We start from the raw sequence: 19,977 nt of genomic DNA on the forward strand, positions 1-19,977 counted from the left end.
AATCTGAATAAGTTCAAGTTTGAGGTTGATAAGTAAGATATAAAAGACACTCTGGATAAAAAAAATACGGAAAAACGCGACGCGATTTCTAATTGACTCAGTAAAGTACCACACTTATGCTGGGTTCCTGCACCATCTAACTTTGACTTTAACAAACGTCAAAGATCTGTAAAACTCCATACAAAAAGCACCGGTTATTGTTGTAGTTACGGTTAATGTCAGTTGGTGCAACTCACCCTTATATTTGAATATTGTAACGCTTTCCCCCAAAAAACGTTACCAATATGTCTGTAAATAACACCAAAAGTCTAATATTACGAAATCCGATCTCGAACAAACCTCTACCAATAGTAATTGATCATTAGCCACATGATTCAAGCAATTCGCTCTCCACTTACTGTCCTTAATAAACCATAAATCTATCTTTAAGCCATGCACAAGTATTCATTTACCTAGATTGGGAGAGACGTAATTTATTGAGTTTAAACACGAATAAATGTATAGGACAAATATTAAGACGTTGATATACGTAAAGGATTTAACAGCGTAATTTATTGGCAATCAAATATTGTAATGCACAATCTTTTTGTTCTGAGAATAATATAAATAAGCTTTTAACTTTTAAAAGTATTTTTATTTTAAGTAGACGATTTACTGCCTTCGACTTCGAACTTTAAAAATGATAATGTTTAAAAAAACAATAAGCACTTCGTAATTCTCATGACATCGAAAAAATTCATGGTAGTCTTTGCATAAATAAATTATATTTTACTAAAAACAGATGTATGATTAAAATGTCTAGTACCTACCCAACAAAATCATTTTAAAATTATTCGATGGAATCATAAATCATAATTACGCGCATATTTATAAATCCCATATAACTTTACATTGAAAGAGTTTCATTCGAAAAGCACTCCTTAGATTTTTGAGCTTAGTCATGTTAGTGTAGGTAGTGATCATTGACATTGCTGAAAAACCTACAGTTTTTTACTCCTGAAGGCTTTGTCACTTTCTGTCAAATTTTGCTTGCTCAAGGGTGAAAAGAGACAGTAATATCAATTAAAATGTTTGTTTGATTGTACTCACCAGTTCGATAGCCAGCATTGGAGAGGTATGTGGCGAAGGTGTTGGTCTCGTGCGTGGCCTGCCATTGAGGAGACGAGCAGTTGTCGTTGTTCGTGTACACGTTATGGTTGTGCACATACACGCCAGTTAGCAAGGAACTCCTGAGGATGAAAGAAGAAAATTTAGTTTAGGAATGTCACTTGTGTAATGTAATCCTTCTTCGTCCTCTATCGAATGCAGATATAGCAAAAAGCAACGTTAGGCTCTACCTACTTTAATTAATTTCAGTCTTCTTACCCTCCATGTTCTAACAATGCACAATCGGACTGATAACTGAAGTGTCCCCTGCAACATAAGACGCTTCTTCCTATTCCTAATGAAACTTAACAAATAACAAAGTGCTTTTTGTACTATGTGTGCCCACCTAGGAATCGCACCTAGAACCTCCGAGTCAAGAGAAAAGATAAATGAACATTAAGCAAGTGTTTAATGCAAAGATATAGGTAAAGTTGGTATGAATTTGTTATGATTAGGTATGGTTGGTACGAATCAGAAAAAGTCTACAAAAACAAAAATTATGGCTCACCGTGATGGACAGCACATGGGTGTCGTGGTGTAAGCATGCCGGAACTCCGCCCCAGCGCTCCTTATAGCTTTCATTGTCCTGGGCATAAAGTTCAGACTGCCTAACTCCACATCTTGGTCGTCAGTAAGAATCAAAATGATGTTTGGCTTCCTCTCTCTCGGCTGAGGATACGGAATGTAACCACCATTCTGCCATTTATTCGCCATCCTAAGCCTAGATCTTGTCGTGTTTTCACGCACAGGCAATGGATGAGCCCTATCTTGCATCTTGCTCTGATTCAAAGGTCGTCTCACCGGCAGCTTGTCCACATTACTCCTATTCCAATGCTTGTCTGTTTTGCGAGATTTATCATCCCTTTTATTATTAACGAATTCAGTTCGATTGCCAGGGATCTGATCTTCATTCGAATGGCTAGACGGCAGCTTCCTTCTATCACGTCTAGTCTCGTGATCTCTTTCCCAAGATCTGTGCCTGTCACCGCGGAATTTGGAACTGTTCCTGTGTCTGAAGTAACGTCTTTCAGGACCATCAGTTAGAGTTCCATTGAAGGTGGTACGATTACGGTTGTTCTCTCTATTCCTCAACATCCTCGCTCGGGCAGCGTCGTCTTCTTCTGCCGAGTCTATTTTTGCAGATATCAATAAGAAGTTCCATGTTAGAAGTAGAGATATGAACTTAAAATTCATATTGAATATTAGGTATTGTTAGTCTATCACAATTTCAACTTCTATGAAGTTATATTCGAACAAATTTATATTCTATGGAGTGGGGGAAATTACGTCGTTAAAACATTTAACGACTTACGCCGGCTCTTCGTGCAATGCGACATCTTGATCCACTACCTGAAACAAAAAGTAATAAATTGAATGAACTTGTTCATCATAAGAGTTTATTGCGGTATGCTTGAGGTATATTTTAAAGTGGATGTATCCATTTATATTCAACGCCTTTTCCATGTTTATGCTATGAGTGTGTTGAATATTGAAAATATATTTCGTTTGGTGTAGAGGCAGTGAACGGAAAATGCTTAGAAATGGCGAAACGCAACGAAAAGAAAACTAGTGCATTTGATATGACATTAGGTAAACATTTTGGAAGCAAGCTTTTTAAAATCGTCTGGCAGGAAGGCAATTAATAACTTTTCAAAGTCAACGTCTTGCACTGCGGGCTAACACAACCTAAAATTAGCGTTGGAGTGACGATAAGTACCTATTTGCCATTTAGTCTACGTATTGAGATTAGAGCCCATTAATTCAGAAGTCGTAAATGCCAGCCAGTATTATTTATACTTTTCATTTTGTACGGCCAGTGTACGAGGTAGAATAGGCGCTAGTTTGATCTCTACAGCAACATACCTCACTCAATGAAAAAAGCATATTATATTTTTTGTACAAAAAATACTGAGTTAGTCCTACCAGCTACGAGTATTTGTCTTGGTTACTAATTTGATGCAGGTAACTCGCAGTTCGCAATTATTTATGTGTACTATTGACAGTTACAATTAGGGCACTGCTTCTACGCTATTTTCCTTGCGTATTGAAAGTATATTTCTCTTGGAGTAATCGGCATCGAGGGCATTTAATAGCAGCCGACCAAGGCATCAATCGCTCACTGCTTTTAGCGGATTGGACCGGTCGTGCTCCCGTAAATAAACGGGGCAGGCTACTAACACCGTTAAGTAGTTTCGGGTCTATCTATCACTGTCGCTCATTCTAGCACCTCTATTTGCGCGAGAGATATGGAAACATTCGAAACTTCGGAAAACGTTGTCGGGTTAGCAGTTCCTTGCGGTTGTCGATGCGTTTGATGTATTGGCAGTAGTTTATTTATTAACGGCCAGTTTCCTGCTAATTTAATGCCTAAACATTTTTAATGGTCGCAAATTCCTTGCAATTCGGCGTATTTTGCATTACGTCACCGTTATGCAGGAGGTGAGGAGCGGTTCTAAGAAAACCGATTGTTTATCTACTAAAAATACTTTAATCTACATCAGATTACAGTTTACAGGAAATTGAAGGTGGTTTAACATTATTTTAACCTTTAAAACAAAACTCTACTTTATACCTCTCTGTATGTGTATAATTTTGTATGTAATTTATTAGTGTAGGATAAATACAGGGTGACTATTTTTTTATGCATAACAAGAATGGTATTTGGGCGCAATCGCACCTGGTGTTAAGTGAGATGCAGTCTAGGATGGTACATTGGCGCTCTATGTCTATATATGGTTCTATATTGTTATATAAACATAATTATAATGTAAAGTACCAGCACACGTCAATCAACCACGAAATAACATTTTTAATTTAACAAACCTACTACTCTAAATCTCATACTGAAAGCATTAATTTGCATTTAAAACTTTAAAATCTATTGTTCGAATTGTATTAAAAATAATTCACTCATATGTAATTTTATACCCTACATAACATTCTGTTGAAACTCGTGCAATATCCAGCTCGTATGTTGTCACCAAAATGAAGCCCGCAATAAATAGTCCCATAGTCACAACAGAGTGGTGGTGCCTTGACTTACGAGTGCCGGACAGACTGGGGACGGACAAATGGGGCCGTGGACGATCGATGTCCGCCGAATATACAGGGTGTTAAGGATTTTGGAAAAAAATTAAAAATTCTGAAAACTACATGGCTTACAGTCTGTATGATAAGTAAAACTATAGACGAGCTCGTTGTTTATTTTCATATATTTGTTTGCCACATAGGACTCATTTTATTAAATTGCGTAGGCCTACCATTAAAAGTTAGTTACGTTACTGAAATTATGAAATCCTCCTATTTGGATTGGACATCCTACATCTTTAAGAAACTACACCTATAAATAAGTTAGTTTATCGGTTCAGACAAATAGTTAACTCGTGTATTCTGAAAGTTTCGAGGAGGTTATTTTTCATGTTAAACCTACTCAGAATCTGCTTGAGATCCAATAACCCATTAATATTCGAGTTATTAACTATCGATTATACTTTACTTTTAATGCGATAAAAAAAACGAAATAGAAGATAAAAATCGACAATAATCAAGACACATTAGTACGAGCTTTTTACTTTTCACTTACATATTTTGCAACTTCTTGTCTGTATCAATAACATTTCCTAAACAACAGTTAATCAATTAAACAGTAAACCACAATGTAATAAACAGTTTATATTATAAAGCTTGCGAGTGTATTTCCACAACTTCTTTTGTTTACACAATGTAAAATGTAAAACGGGGTTTTTGCACGTGTTGTTTACGAGATGAAAGCACGCTAGTGTATATTTAGCACTATATTTGCTGTGTCTAGCTAGTAGCTAGACTATTCCTAGGCTAGATTGTTTCGACGATGGGTACAATAACCTCGGATTTCAACGTTTAAAATTGTATGTTACGCCTCAAGATGTTTTAGGGGAGACCGAGGTGAGTGGTAACAGAGGAGAGTTGTGACATTATCGATTTGACTATTTAGCGAGCTCGTAACATATATTGCGCATTTTTTAGTTCAAAGGGCTTAGTGCGAGTTTGCAATTTGCATTGAAACTGTAGTTACTAGCGAGTGAGTCAAAATAATCTATGAAGATTTTTTTGATAGTAACCGCTTAGGGACGCTGTATCTATGAGTATCATAGCATTTAATCTAATTTTTTACGCAGTCACTAGCGATGACGTTTAATGTCACCTCGCACTAAGCCCCCTGGTGTCACAACTTTCCTCTGTTACAACTCACCCCAGTCTCCTCTATTATTATGCGTTATCCGTCGATTGCTAAGATTAATTAAAAGCGGCATCGATTGAAAGCCTAAAAATAGATGTTGTTGTTTTTATTTGACTAATTGATTTATTAATTAGTTCAAAACCGAGACGAGCACATAATTATTTAAGAATAAAAAACATGATCCGTAAATGTCAGTTTATAAAATGCCTAGTAAACGTTAAAGTTAACATAGATTTATAGATAGAAGCAGGTAATTAAAGCTAATGTAAATTTATAGATATCGTTAATCAATATTAATTATTTATTTGCTATTAATATTATGAAATTAATAAGTACTTAATTAATCAAAAGAATTATAAATCTTTGGCATCACAACTCGTAACTACCCACTTAATATGTGGTTTCAGGGTTCACTAGTATATTCATAGCTATTCAAATAATGTTTTTCAAGATATACCTAAAAATGTAATAGAAATGTTACAAATCATTAGCGTATTGTTGTGAATTTGTCAGTCATCAAAATCAAGTGTTATTCAAGATAATAAAATGCCGTTTCAAACTTTATGAATCGCGATGTGGGATGAAAAACGGAAAGTATTTTGGGCAGCCATTTTATAATGTTAACGAACCCTTATAAACTCGGAGTTAATCAGTTCGGAAGTTGAACAGTCGACGTCAAAAATATATGCACAGTCAGTGATCAAAATACTTCACAGTCAAATACCCAAATAGTTATATTTTACACTCAAAAAATTTTCATATTACAGTTTATGCATATTTTTGTACTCTTAAGATAATGTTTGTATGAGAAGTGTTTTTTTGCATTATTGTAAACCAGCTTCGCTTCGCCCGCGTGGAATTTTGTCTGTCACAGAAAAAGTTTACCGCGCGCGTCCCCTGTTTCAAAAACCGGAATAAAAACTATTCTATGTCCTTTCCCGGGACTCAAACTATCTCTATGCCAAATTTCATCAAAATCGGTTCAGTGGTTTAGGCGTGAAAGCAAGACAGACAGACAGAGTTACTACTTATAATATTAGTATAGAATTATAGATAAATTTTTGATGCTGACTGTACTACGAGTGCTTTATGTAAATCTCCCTAATGGTAATGGCCTGAAAACAAACTTTGCTTAGATTCCACACTTTTGGAACATTTATTCAGGAACCAAAAAGCGGGGTAAGGAATTAGTTACTTTTTGTTTGCCCGATGAAGTTGTGGAGATCTATTGCTCAAGTTGGTTTGAAATTTTACTTGGTACCTACTTATTTGGTTTATGAATGAGTGAATATTGGAGTTACATCATTATTTCAAGATAACAGTTTTGAATTCCTTCTAATTTTGTCATAATGTCGCACTGATTTCAACTTTCTGAGAGCATACGATTTCTCGTTTAGATAATAAATTATCCACAGAATACCTACTTAATTGAATTATAGTAGTTTTATTCATTATTTCGAATTTGATCTCTTATGATAAATAAGGCAATTTTTATTCACCTTTTATCACCGGCACCGGTGGCATTTTTCTCTACTTTTCCCGTTACAGTAACAAATATACCTACCTATTAAAGCACTTCACTACACTTTCCAATCACAATATTCACTTTTATTTTATACTCATTGTCATTCAAAGTTGCCTGATAACAGTTACAAAATAGGGCCGATTTTCCTGTTTCCTTTAACAAAGGCACAAACTCATTATACCTTATTGAACCAAGTCGAGTCCTGCGCCTTGCTTAATTTCTTTTTTAAGTGCACTTTTACAACGCTCCTAATGGTATTAGCGATCACCTGTTTAAAAGCCACTACTATCGGTCAATGTTCCTTCGACAATCTCGAAGATATTCTGCTTAAGTGTATTGTAGAGACGGCATGTTTAGCTTCACAATGTAGCATCTTATATGGTTGCAATAAGAGTGATTTTGTGACTAAAATGTGTGTTATGTAATAGTGGTCCGTGGTAGAACCACTTGCGCACCGACAAGTTTTAAATAGGGTAAGCGATTGTCGTGATAAATGACTCTAGATTAAGAAATTTCCCTTTAAATAAGACTGTTCAACTATACTTATCTAATTTATTTCGATAAATATGTTTAATTATATTGATATAGTATTAAATGGGAATCCAGTATACTCCCCGCCACACTCTCTATCGATTTTTCGATATAATAATTTTGTAATATCATTCCGAGGAGGATGTTTAACTATCTCGATGAGATAGTTACTAGACTTGATTAAACGATAAACCATCATTATGATCATCATCATTTCAGCCCAATGATTTCCAGACCGCTCTGTTTTAATTCACATAATATTATGTACACAAACAAGTAAACTCTTAGGTAGAGCATATTTATCAAATGATAAGTTCCCCGAAATTCGTTGGTAGGGGCCAAAATTGGCTTCATATTCCGTTGATCACGTCGACAATTTAACAAGTTCTCAACAAAACACGGTGCACACTGTACAGAATATTTAATTCCGAATAATTATTCAACTTCCCTCTTTAACAAGATAAACTTCCTCCAAACGTTTGCTTATGAGAACAAAGAGAAAATAAAACAAACGGAGTGTGTGTTTTATTTTAATTAACGAAAACCAAGAGCTGGCTGCCATTAACTTGGTGTAAACGTCAATATATCAAAACTTCACCTTTGGCTTATTTTAACATTAATTATGTTTTACGTACGGATATTGAATTCTTAAGTTGTTGTAGTAGGTGTTATTTTGCAACAATCGACGTTCAAAAAGAACTGTCTTTAGAAGTATTTAATTACTTGCAAATATTTTGCTAATGATGACCATCGGTTTTTCTTCCCAAAAACAACAATGGGGTCATTAAGGAAAATGGAAAAGCGTTTAATGAAGGCTGACAACAACAAGAAAAAGCTTATAAAGCTAACAAACAACTTTTTGATATTGCGGATTCTGGAGTATGACTTTGTTTGGAAACCAAATCTACTTTAAATATAACTATAACGAAAAAACAAACCCATATTGATTCCCAAAGCTTCACTTAGATTCATGTTTGATTTTTTTTAAACAAGTGGCTAGGATCGCCTCATTTCATGTGTTATCATAAATGGTTGTACTCGTAAATTACATCTTGAATCTCAGAAGCCTCACAGCCAACCACAGACCTTAACTAGCACAATGTGCTAAACGAACCTCAAGATTGGAATGTTAATTTGTTCTCACTTCATACGACAGTAATTCCTCGTCTGGCCAGCTACAATGTTTCCTACTGATTGCGAATAATGGCGGGCGAGGACCGCATTTGCGATCTCTATTTGTAGACCCATTCAAACTACTTCAGTAGAGTGGCTTGGCCATTACTTCTTGCTTGGATCGTAAGCTGATGCATTGAGTTTCCACCACTCAATTGTAACCTCATGCACCTAAGTGCATGAAAGTGAAAATGGTCATTGCAGTCAAAACTTAACCTTAAGTGCAAAATGTTCGCCTTCGTTAATTCCACAAATACTTGGATGTACCATAGTGTACTTGTAGTATAGTCGAACAGTGGCCTAATGGGGATGTTGCCTGGGTCAAAAAGCAAGAGTTTTAAATAGTCCGTCAGTTAACTTATCAAAAAATACTTTTTCAAACTAATGAAAATTTAAAGAGATAAAGCGCCCCAAAGTTCATAAGAAGAGGCCCGTGACGTCAACGCTTGCTTAAAAATGCCGCACGTTGTGACGTCGTGCGCAACTTCAACGCACCATAACTATGTAATTATTTGTTAGATTGACAAATAAAAATATATGTGTCCAATATTTTTTGATATTAAACATTACGGACTAAAAAAATTTTTTTAGGCAACTAGCCTATTCACGTATAGTAGTCAAAATCTCGCTGACGTTCAGAAGTCGTCCCATTGAAAAACAGTTCGAATTCACAAGGGTCATTTCGATAGAACGATTACTCGACAGGATCGCAAACTCAGCGATTTGTTGTCGTTGAAGTTTTGTTACGTGAATAAGGCTACAGGTCGTATAGATAGCCAAGTATGTCTTTTTGAGCTCAAATGCAAGCAAAACTCATTTAATACCTTACAACATTTTCACCACGCTGTTATATCCTTTAATCGCCAATTTAATTTTGTTCTTTACAGTGAAGTAAATTTTTCGTGGCAAGTGACAAAGAATTAAATAGCTATATCCGTGGTATGGCTCTACCTACATTACTTATACCTAAAGGTAATAGATGGTGGAAGCTTACCTTTAGGTAAGATCCTTTATTACACCAAACTATACAAAACAACTAGAAAGAAACAAATTACCTAATTCATCTTGAGCACGAAACTACATTTCTACGCGAAACTCTTATTACCGCGAATAAAACAATGGCTATGGCTAATTACTTAGTAATAAAGAAAGCATCATCACAATAAGCAAATTCTGATCTGTGAAAACCACTTTAATAGTGACAATAGTGACTACTTTGTCTTTTTACTCCAACTCAATTGCAGTTTTTGAAATTAAATTTCCAAGTTGCCGTAAGCGCCGTCCGGAGGATGGTAAAAGTTGTAAAAGTTGCTAATGAAGGAAGCCTTTAGCTTAATCTCATTAGTTTTACTACTCTTAAACTTTCAAGCATGAAAGCATATGGCCAAGTCGAGTACCGACTCCTTATCTTTTCGACAGACTGCGTGACTGTCAGTTTAAACTAACGACGTGCTGTCAAAAATGTTTTAGGATCATTGACAATTTATGCCTTCTGCCGAAATAGTAAGATTGATATTAAATTGAAATATCACACCAATAAACTTAACTACACCAATGTTAAGTGCTGTAATGATAGCTGATAAAACTTATGGGGTGCTCACAGCACTGGTGTTTATGGTCGTACATCTATCAACAGTTCAACACTGAATAACGTTTTCGAACACGTTTATTGCAGAAGATCGTTGAACTTATTGGTTTTATGGCTCATTTCATCGTGGAATGCTAATGTTAATGCATCACTATTTTAGCAATGTTTTACCGGTTTAATTTTCAGGCGTTGCCAACGTTACAGTGGAATTTTACAGCGAATTCTTTGAAGACTGAGTTTCCATTGAGAATCCGCCGGTATTCACAGTTCATAATGAGATTTTCAATTCTTGGTCTCTATTTATACTCGCGTAAGACCTACGAAATATTCCGCCATGCATTGTGTAATGTTTGTGGGTTATAATTTAAGAAATTTTAGTTTCAATAACATGGGATATCCAGTTAAAGGAACTGGATGACAAAAATGCAAACTGTGATCATAGTCACATGGCATTCGGATTTGGCGGAAAAATCTCGGTTATAAAAACCACCCCACCGAATGTGACATTGAGGTCTTTAAATAAAGAGCAACTCTTTTAGTGATGCAGATATCAATGTATGATGATGACCTCTCATCATTCTATAGGTACTCAATTGCCCTCTCAGATTAAGAGAGAAATATTCCAGTGAATTGCTTGAAAACTGGCAGAATTTCCTATGGGAATTCTCCAAGTAAGTATTCACAGTTCATTTAATGAGGTTTGCATTTCCTAGTCCCATGTACTATGGCATTTCGTAATGTGGTCTATAATTATGAGAAAGATTCAGCTAGATAGCGTACCGGCCGCCCTAGTTCCTTATCAGCATCTCAAAGATATACAGGGTGTTGTAAGGAACAGTTTGGGAAAAGGAGTCACCCTGCATTCATTATAAGACTTTTCCGCAAAAGATGTATCAAATATATTTCTTACTTTACGTGACATGTTATACTAAGTGTTTGTAATGACACTAGTAGTAATAAGTACGAGTAAGTAGGTATAATCAATTGTTACGCGGTCTTATGCGACCGCTTGGGGTTTGATGGGTAAATAAATTATAGAAAGATTTAATACTTTTTATTCTACATTACATGTCATACTAAGAAAACTACTAACTGCAAAAAGCCATGAAACATTTTCCGGTAGGAAAGCTGTGATGTTTTTTTTTTTATTAAGTCAAATAGTCTAAACACTGTTTCAGTCTATGACAACGTGTCACATACACCCTGTACAAATCTCAGCTGTACTTACAAGACGCAACACGCGTAAAGCGCTGCATCCAGGAACTAACTAGACTGGGATGACGGATGGGCAACAGTGCAGGCCATAAATTTACACAAAATAGCCCCTAATACAGCTGCATAAGATGCCAGTGATGTTGCCAGTGATGATGCCAGTTAGCATGATGTACCGTCGTCTGTACGCTAAACATACGCAGAAATAAAGCAAAAAGTGACGCGTAGCGATGGAGAACATCGCACGAATGATTAATTGGCGACATTTGCACGAATTGCTGTGTAGGGCTGAGGCTAGCTTAGTATTCTGCATTTGTACTATCTCTAGAGTTATCTGAAGAAATACTTCAATATATATTTCGATTTTTCGCCATAATCAAAAAATAGAGCACCTCACACGTCTAAAAGATCTCTCGTGTGATATCAAATGGCGAGAAATAAGATCGCCATTTGATATCACACGAGAATTTTTAATCCTATACTTAGGACATAAATTTCAAGATCTGCCAAGGTAAGTCATTTTGTGTAGGTACCTAAGGCTTAGATTTGAGGTTCATCAGCTGTTTCGACAGTAGGCAAGCGAACTGCGAAAAACGATATCCGTTATCCCGCCAATAGCGGCTTGATAACACCCAGGTTTTAGTGTGTATTCTTGCTTAAGATGGGTCTTCATTATAAAGGATTCCCCATAATCTGCAAAGTCAAAGTCAAAGTTTCAAAGTCAAAGTCAAAATTTCTTTATTTGTTTGGACTAATAAATAGTTCTTACAAATCGTCATTTTGCTCTTAAGGAGCCTCTACATGTCTCATAATCTTTTTACCCTACCAGCGCTTCGAGACCAACATTTGGCAAGTGCTGAGAAGAAGCGCCGCAACAAACTCAGTCACCACTGTCTGCCGGTTAATATAAATAAATAGAAATAGTAGTAGTAGGTACATTCGATTCAGGAGCAGTTCACTGAATTTACCATGCATTCTTGTATGGTGTATCTTATAAGAATGGGTATACAAGATTGCGTGGTATATTAAACAAGGTAGTGACGTGCTAATTTCTAGACTTACATATTAAGATACTAGTAGAAATCACTCGCATACATAAATTTGAATAAACTGCTGCACAAGTAGTCCTAGATAAAACCTGTTTATTTTTACCAGCCCTAGTTCCCTCTGCAAGAAGTTGTTTGACTGACTAATAACGCCCCCTTAATTCTTGAGTCAGCTCTTTACATTGATCGAACACCTGCACTCGCCCTGATTCCGAAGACCGAAATTGATAGCTGTGATTGTTTTATTATAAGTAGGTACTTCAAATGCATGTAAGCTGTCAATTTCAGATATAGCTTGCTAGAATAGCTATCAAACATTGTAATCCAAACAGGAAAGATTCTGAATTAACTGTGCATAATTAATCTGACCTACTGAAAACCAAAGGCCTCAATAACAGGAAGTAATTTTAAAAAGATGGTTTAAATATCTAAAATTAATGATTCCAAGAAAATAGAAAACAAATGAAATTTTATCCACGAGATGTTTTTTCTTAATTTGAAAAATAATGATCTTGTTAAATAAATCTTTGTTTTGGAGCTTGTGATAAGAAGGTAAAGGAGTTTTATTTATATTTAATTTAAAAATCTTAACTTTAGACCGATTCAGCGGAAAGGTGATTTTCATTTTTCCGTTTTACTCGATACCTACGTACAAAGTACCTAGTTACCTACATATAATAATACTTTTAAAGAACATTCAATATTCTGTCTACCTGTTTGTGCCGGTTCATCACCAATATTGCCAGAATTAGCACTGGCAGATATATTGAAAAATATTTTGAAAAAAATTGACCACTATAAAGCCACGCAGACAAAGCCTCGGGCAAAAGCATAATATGAAAGATACACTTTCGACAAAGTGGCGCCCCTGCATACGAGTCGATCTGACTAATATCTGCCTAAATCTGTCGAATCTTATTTCCCTGCCACCTGCATCAGATTCCGAGTATCCACTAATTTAAATTTCACGCTAATCCCAGCTAATGATCCTTTTAATACACTTTTGATTTTAAATTCACAGGATGCTGAGTAAATGGAGCGTGGAACTGAGTGTTCTGCTGTCAGTGACGTTTACCTAAAACTTAATATTGCGAAGAGAGTACCTTACAGCGTCTACAAGTAAAACTTGAGTGTTAACTGTAAAGTAAGTACTTAGTCCCTAATGCAGGCACTTTAGAATGTTCATGGACCAGTAGTAAAGATTTACACTGGACTACGCTTACTTTACTGAACATAACTGCCCGATTATTCTCAATAAATTATAGAGACAAATTACTTAGTATTAACACAGAATAATAATAAGTACTACGTACAGAAGTTTTACTTCGCTAAGGTATTTAAAAAAAGGTATGCTCAATGTAATTAACAATATGGTGTAATTTAGCCTGTCTCAAGAGTCAAGCACCATTTTGTTGACAAACGTCAGTGATCGGCACTGCGCCGAAGCTATAGGGCTGACTTCGTGACGTGAGGTGCCAAACTGCGGAAAATGGCGAAGGAAATACATGATTTAGCATGAATTATCATGAATAATATTAACTACTTATTTACCTGTCAGTGTCTCGAGGCAACTTAAAAAAGTACATTCTGTGTTTTTATTATTATTTAGGCAGTTAAATACTGCACAGTATTATTTAGTACACCATTTTCTTTATTTTCTTCCATCATACACAAGAATACGCGTGCGTGAGTCAATGTTCGCTCGTATGTGAGGCCTTGTCGAATAGTATCCTGTAGGTGGGCCATCGTGCGTGTTTTGTTTTCGATGTAAACTCGCGGAGATGAACAGGCCTGGTATTAAATTAGCGTTTTTAAATGCGCAGCTAGAGCACAAGCGCGACTTTCTCTATAAAAAGTCTGTTTTTGAATTTTGATTTCATTATCTTTAGCGTTGCAATGGAATTATGAGTTTTTTATGTATCTTCATTCAATCAAATCCATGGACAACGTTAAATGAAAAACCAACGAGCTCGTTTCGTTTTGCTACGCTTGCCGATTTATTTTTTTACTATAAAACCACTCATCACGGTTTCCGATTTCAAATACAAATGAAGTAATTGGACCGTGTGTTTCACGGTTGATTGATCAGATCGGGATTATTCGATTTATCCGATAATAAATCTAATCGATTCACATGTTAATCGGTAATTTGTCATCTTTTTAACAGTCTCAGTCCATAATTAAAGCATGACACACGGGGGATCATTTCTGTAGCGTGATTCGCGCGGCGCGTCGTCTTTAATATGAAAGAAGTATTTATGTTTGTAGTACGTTCGGAAGGCGATTAGAACAAGTGTACTAAGTAATAAGTAAACACGATCGACGAATAATTAAAACATTTCAAACTTTATATCGTAAAATTAATATTGTTAAATAAATGCGTCTGATCAAATGCGGAATTCCTGCCATTGAATATTTATTATTTCATTTATATCAATAAAAACATTACTTTTTAAATTATCACTACTTTGTTTATTTTCAGTTAATTAAAATTAACATTCGAAGTACTTTATTTATTAGCTAAAATCAGCTAAATGTTATTTTTTATGAAGAACATCAATAAATCGGAAACGAGTCTAGTAAGGTAATGCGACAATTAATCCAGCCCCCCTAGACAAAACGCACTTTTTGATCGAATCGATAATCGAATCCGTCAAAACTCCATACAAAAACGGGGCTGTTTGCGATTATAATTTGCACTTTGTCTAGACCCACAGGAAATTATACCAACAAGATGTTCGGCAGGTGCTACTGTGACATTACATCTTGTTGACACGCTATTCGTTCATTAGACGACTCGCTAATCGACTAATTTGTTACGCAGCGTGGCTCCGAGCCTCGGTACGACTGTATCAAAGTTAAAAACCATGCTATGACAGCCTAAGGCTGGGTTGCACCATCTTATTTTAACCATAACAATAACAATAAACGGTGCTTTTTGTATAGAGTTTGACAGATTTTTGACGTTTGTCAAAGTTAAAGTAAGATGGTGCAACCCAGCCTATGTCTAGTAGATAAGTAGGTACAGTCCATGATCAAATAGTCTGTCAATTTTGCTAACAAATAATTGACACCAAGTTGTCTGATGAGTTATTTGAATAAACGTAACTTTGATTCAATCTGAACATGTCGAAGGATACTGAAACACTTCAATCTCAGTATGAATCCACTTTTATCACGCTAGAATATTGTCAAAATTGCTAAATTTCATAAACTTGTACTCTAATGTTACATGGGCCTCAGAATACCAAGTGAATAATCTTGTAAAGTTTACAAATGTTAACTGTCTGTAAGGAGCGGCCCTTAATAAACCTTATTCAATTCGAAATAGAGATTAGCGTACTGACATACAATATGCTCAACATGATTTTAGAATACAGCATTAACTAGAATGTATATTGTATTCGTGATTGACCAAGATCTAGCCGCGCTAAAGTTTAACACCGATTTATGAGCATTAAATCATAAATAAATTGGAATTCTTGTACGAAGCTATTTGCATTACAACTACACACGAGGTGTCATGTCGCAAATGTTAAGTTTTAACTAAATATGGACCGAGTTGAAATAGCAAATACAGGGTGTAGAGTCCGGTTGGCAATAACAAACAGTAAAATTGACATCATTGATAAAATTGACTCTACTAAAAACTACTTACATTTCTTTCAACGTTTTCAAATATTTTTTACGACTTTATTTGTGTAGCCGTTTACCAATATAAGAAAAATTTTGTAATTGACATCTTTATGACCCTTGGATAAAAGCACATAAAGCTAAATATCTTGATTTCGTGAAAGGTATGTTTAACAATAATGTAGGTGTGATGTGCTTTCTACAATAATTTATTACTTACCTACCTACAATGACGAATGGAATTTGTAGACAATCTATTTCAATATTGTAGATAGAGATTCAAGATGAGAGTTAAACATACCCATCATCTCTTGCACCATGTATAAATAATACCTAATCCGAAGTCTTGCGAATACTTTGACATAAGCATGATAATTACTTACTTAATACCTTAGTTAGAGTTATTTCCGTTGGCCAATGTTATTTACGACAAATTTTGTTTCACCTCGCAATTACGTTTGACATTTACTTAAGCAGACTCTTAAAACAGTTACCTACTGACGAAGATAGGTAGATAAAGCTAAATTATATTAAAGAACAAGTTAAGCTCTCTGGGTTGTAAAGAAGAGATGGCTTTCCAGCGATAAGACCGCCAAAATTGTGTCGTTCTAATGTTATACATATTTCTTTTATTTGATAAAGGGCTGATTTTTCAATCGTCAGATATCTTTTAACTGCAGAATAAACTTGTCATTTTTACATATTTCCCATACTGAAACTGTCAATGTGCCAAACTTATTCTTCAGTTAAAAGTTATCCGACCATTGAAAAATCAGCCCAAAGAGGAGTTATTTCTCTAGGATTGTGACGTCAGTTACATAAAACACAATAGAAGAACAAGACTGCTAGAGGTCTAAATAAACACCTCACAAGTCACTAATTCCAATAAATCGATATACAGAAGAAGCTCGTGTAAACAGTACCTCTAGTACGAAAAACTTTCGAGTTCGTTTCGTTTGCGTATTCAAAGTGTCATCGAAAAATTTTGTATGAAAAATTAAACAGCGCCCCCTAGGGCGGCTATAATATAGGGGGCGCTGTTTAATTTTTCATACAAAATTTTACGCAAACGAAACGAACTCGAAAGTTTTTCGTACTAGAGGTACTGAAACGACGACTCACTGAACGAACGGTTTCCTGCCACGCGATATTTTCATTAGCGATTTCCGATAGTAGAATATACTACTCATTAGACTTTTCTTTAGACAATTATAATAATATTGAGATTAGATACAGGTGATTAGCACATTTTAAACATAATATGCACAAGTACCTGTTTTCCTTAGTATAGAATTTATTGAGATTGAAATATTTTACGCGACATTTTGGTAGAGTTATTAATTTTTTTGCTTTTCTTATTATTGCAAAAAACTTATAATGATGACAAATTTATAGGAGAAGGTAAGCCGTAGTAAAAATTACCTAGTAAGTAACTCTACGTAAGTTTTTGCTTAACATAATTTATGAAGTAGGTAACATGATAACATTTATGTATCCTTATAAATATAATGGCAAATAAAGTTGGGAGAAGTTGACGTTCAAGAATTTCTGCATCCTATCTTTCTATCATAATTAATTGAACGACATTCTCTACAAAAAATTCAGTGCTTTAAAAAACCTATCTACATCACTTTGATCCTTCGCATTCGCGACTTCCTGCCTAATGACAGATTAACGGTTAAGAATTCAATCCAATCTCCGATTAAAATACCTAACATGTCCAATTAGATTGGGCAGAATCGGTACAAATTGATTGGATTCGAACCGGGTCAAATGGATTGAGTTATACTGACCCACTGTTGACGCGTGAACTAATGGATTCAATTAGGTTACAGTAGCGAAAACATTTACTATTATTTTATTATATTATTCTAATCAGGTAAACACTTCAGCTCACATAAATAATAATATCATTTCGTGCTGAAAAATATTACAATTTATTTAGCTTTAAAAAGTTTGCATAACTGAAAAAATAAGATTTTATGAGCAGGAAAGATTTTATTGTTTGTATTGAATAGGTTTCTAAACTACCTACTAGAAAAAAACGTTTACTATTAGAATCCCTAAATTATTGCTGATGAACGAACATAGGCGATACGAAGTTCGCGGGGTCAGCTAGTTGAGTATAAAACCATAGTGATCTTGAAAAATATAATATATGATTGGTGGCTATTTAAACGAGCCTTCTATCTGTCAAGTCAAAGTCAACATCTCTACAGCTTCTCTACCTAATAATAATAATTTAAACCTTTGTCCTACAAAAGTGATACTCTCATTTGAATTTTGCAATCCACCCAGTAAATAATTACCTACGAATATTAACATTTCTTTCGCTCTACAACCAATTGGGTGCTCTTTCCAATTACAGAAATGTTGCACTCAGACGCAATACGAATTTACATTTTATTGTAAGAACTTTAGTGAAGTAAATTGCAAAGAATACCAAAGTGGCCATTTTCATTCGCCTTTATGAACCTTGATGGCGTTACGAAAGAAAGTAAAATATTTTTCTTCTTCTATTATGTGAATGTAATTATTTTCGCTTTGTTATGTTAATGATTCTTTTGCTATCGTGTCTTCATCTTTTCCCAGATCAATATCAACGAAATAACGAGGCAAGCAAAGAAAACAAAACCTAAAAATAGAGTTCCAATGTTTTTTATAAATAGATTTTATAACTGACTTACTTAATATGACCTACCTCTTTGTGAAAAGTTGAGTTAAAATGTTTTCTAAACATATTATTATTTTAAGCGACATAATTAACCTCTTTGTGCCTAATTTCAACTTAGCAACGAGTAAGAGCTACAAGTATCATCACAAGTCTCGAATACTATTGTCTCTCAGACGTGGAAAATTGTAAACCAGGTCAACGACCTGAAAAGCTGCGAGATTAGGGCTTTCACTGACTACATCAATTGTTCACAAAGCGAGTGCCTGCTTTATTGTTAATTTATACGTTAACATCCACTTGGATTCATAATTCAAGTTCATTTACTCTCTCGCTGTAATGGGCAGAGAATTCAGTTGTGCTTCAGAATTTCCAACAGTTGTTGAGCCCCACTTGGTCAAAACATTGTTTTCAAGTCTACCTGTCGCACAATTGTTTTGCGTAGGTTGTTGAAGTTATAATTACATTAAATTAGTTTTGAAACGTTCGTAGTACGAGTTCTATCGTAATTAAGGACAAACAAAAATAGAACCACTGAAACAAAAAACATTATAGTCTCTGTCTGCGATTCAGATTGTATGAATCTAACTTTGTCATTGCTTTCTTGCGAAGGATATCCATTCTGAATACGAATCTTACTCTAACAAGATTTACCGAAAATAATTCAGCTGTTTAGATATAAAAACGAGACAATCGTGCATACATTTAGCCTACTGATAAAATTTGACCCTTTAACAACCCCAACAATCAACCCTACCTACAGCCTAGTCAGACTACAAGACGTTGTTCTAACGTACCCATATTGTTGCGACACTAGCGCCGCGTAATTCAAGTTGGCTTAGCGACTTAGCGCCTCCTGACATTTTGCCTGGGATTAAGGGCTACCAAGTTAACCTACCACTGCTGGTGTGGCAACTGAGATTTGCATAAAGTATTAGATGCCTTGAGCACGGTCTATAAGCAATACACTAACTGACTGACATATTCCTAATTGACTAGTAAGTATTAAGTATGTATATCTGTGGTAATAAGTATGAACGACGTTCCACACCATCCAGTATCTAAGTTATCTTTTTAACACGTTCAATGTTACGGACTGTTTTAATAATCTTTATTTATATAAAAGAAAGTTCCATAGAATTCAAAAATTAATGTCAATATAAATTGTGTCGTCAATAATGTCAATATAAATTGTGTCGTCCTATTTCTTCAGTACATGGGTAGATATTAAAT

The 19,977-nt window shown here is 35.1% G+C and overlaps 1 protein-coding gene across 1 annotated transcript in view; it reads right to left on the reverse strand.

Moving 5' to 3' along the window:
* Window positions 1-444: 444 nt before the first annotated feature.
* Window positions 445-19,977, reverse strand: part of LOC114356627 (uncharacterized) — a 52,931-nt gene continuing 33,398 nt past the window's right edge. The window contains exons 2-4 of the mRNA XM_028309882.1: window positions 1,655-2,496; window positions 1,090-1,229; window positions 445-452 (exon numbers count right to left, since the gene is read on the reverse strand). Coding sequence (XP_028165683.1) covers window positions 445-452; window positions 1,090-1,229; window positions 1,655-2,340 — 834 coding nt within the window. The 5' untranslated portion in view covers window positions 2,341-2,496. The remainder of the gene's footprint in view (window positions 453-1,089; window positions 1,230-1,654; window positions 2,497-19,977) is intronic.

Source organism: Ostrinia furnacalis, unplaced genomic scaffold, assembly GCF_004193835.3.
Source record: "Ostrinia furnacalis isolate ACB-3 unplaced genomic scaffold, ASM419383v2 OfSCF2841, whole genome shotgun sequence".
NCBI classification, from domain to species: domain Eukaryota; kingdom Metazoa; phylum Arthropoda; class Insecta; order Lepidoptera; family Crambidae; genus Ostrinia; species Ostrinia furnacalis.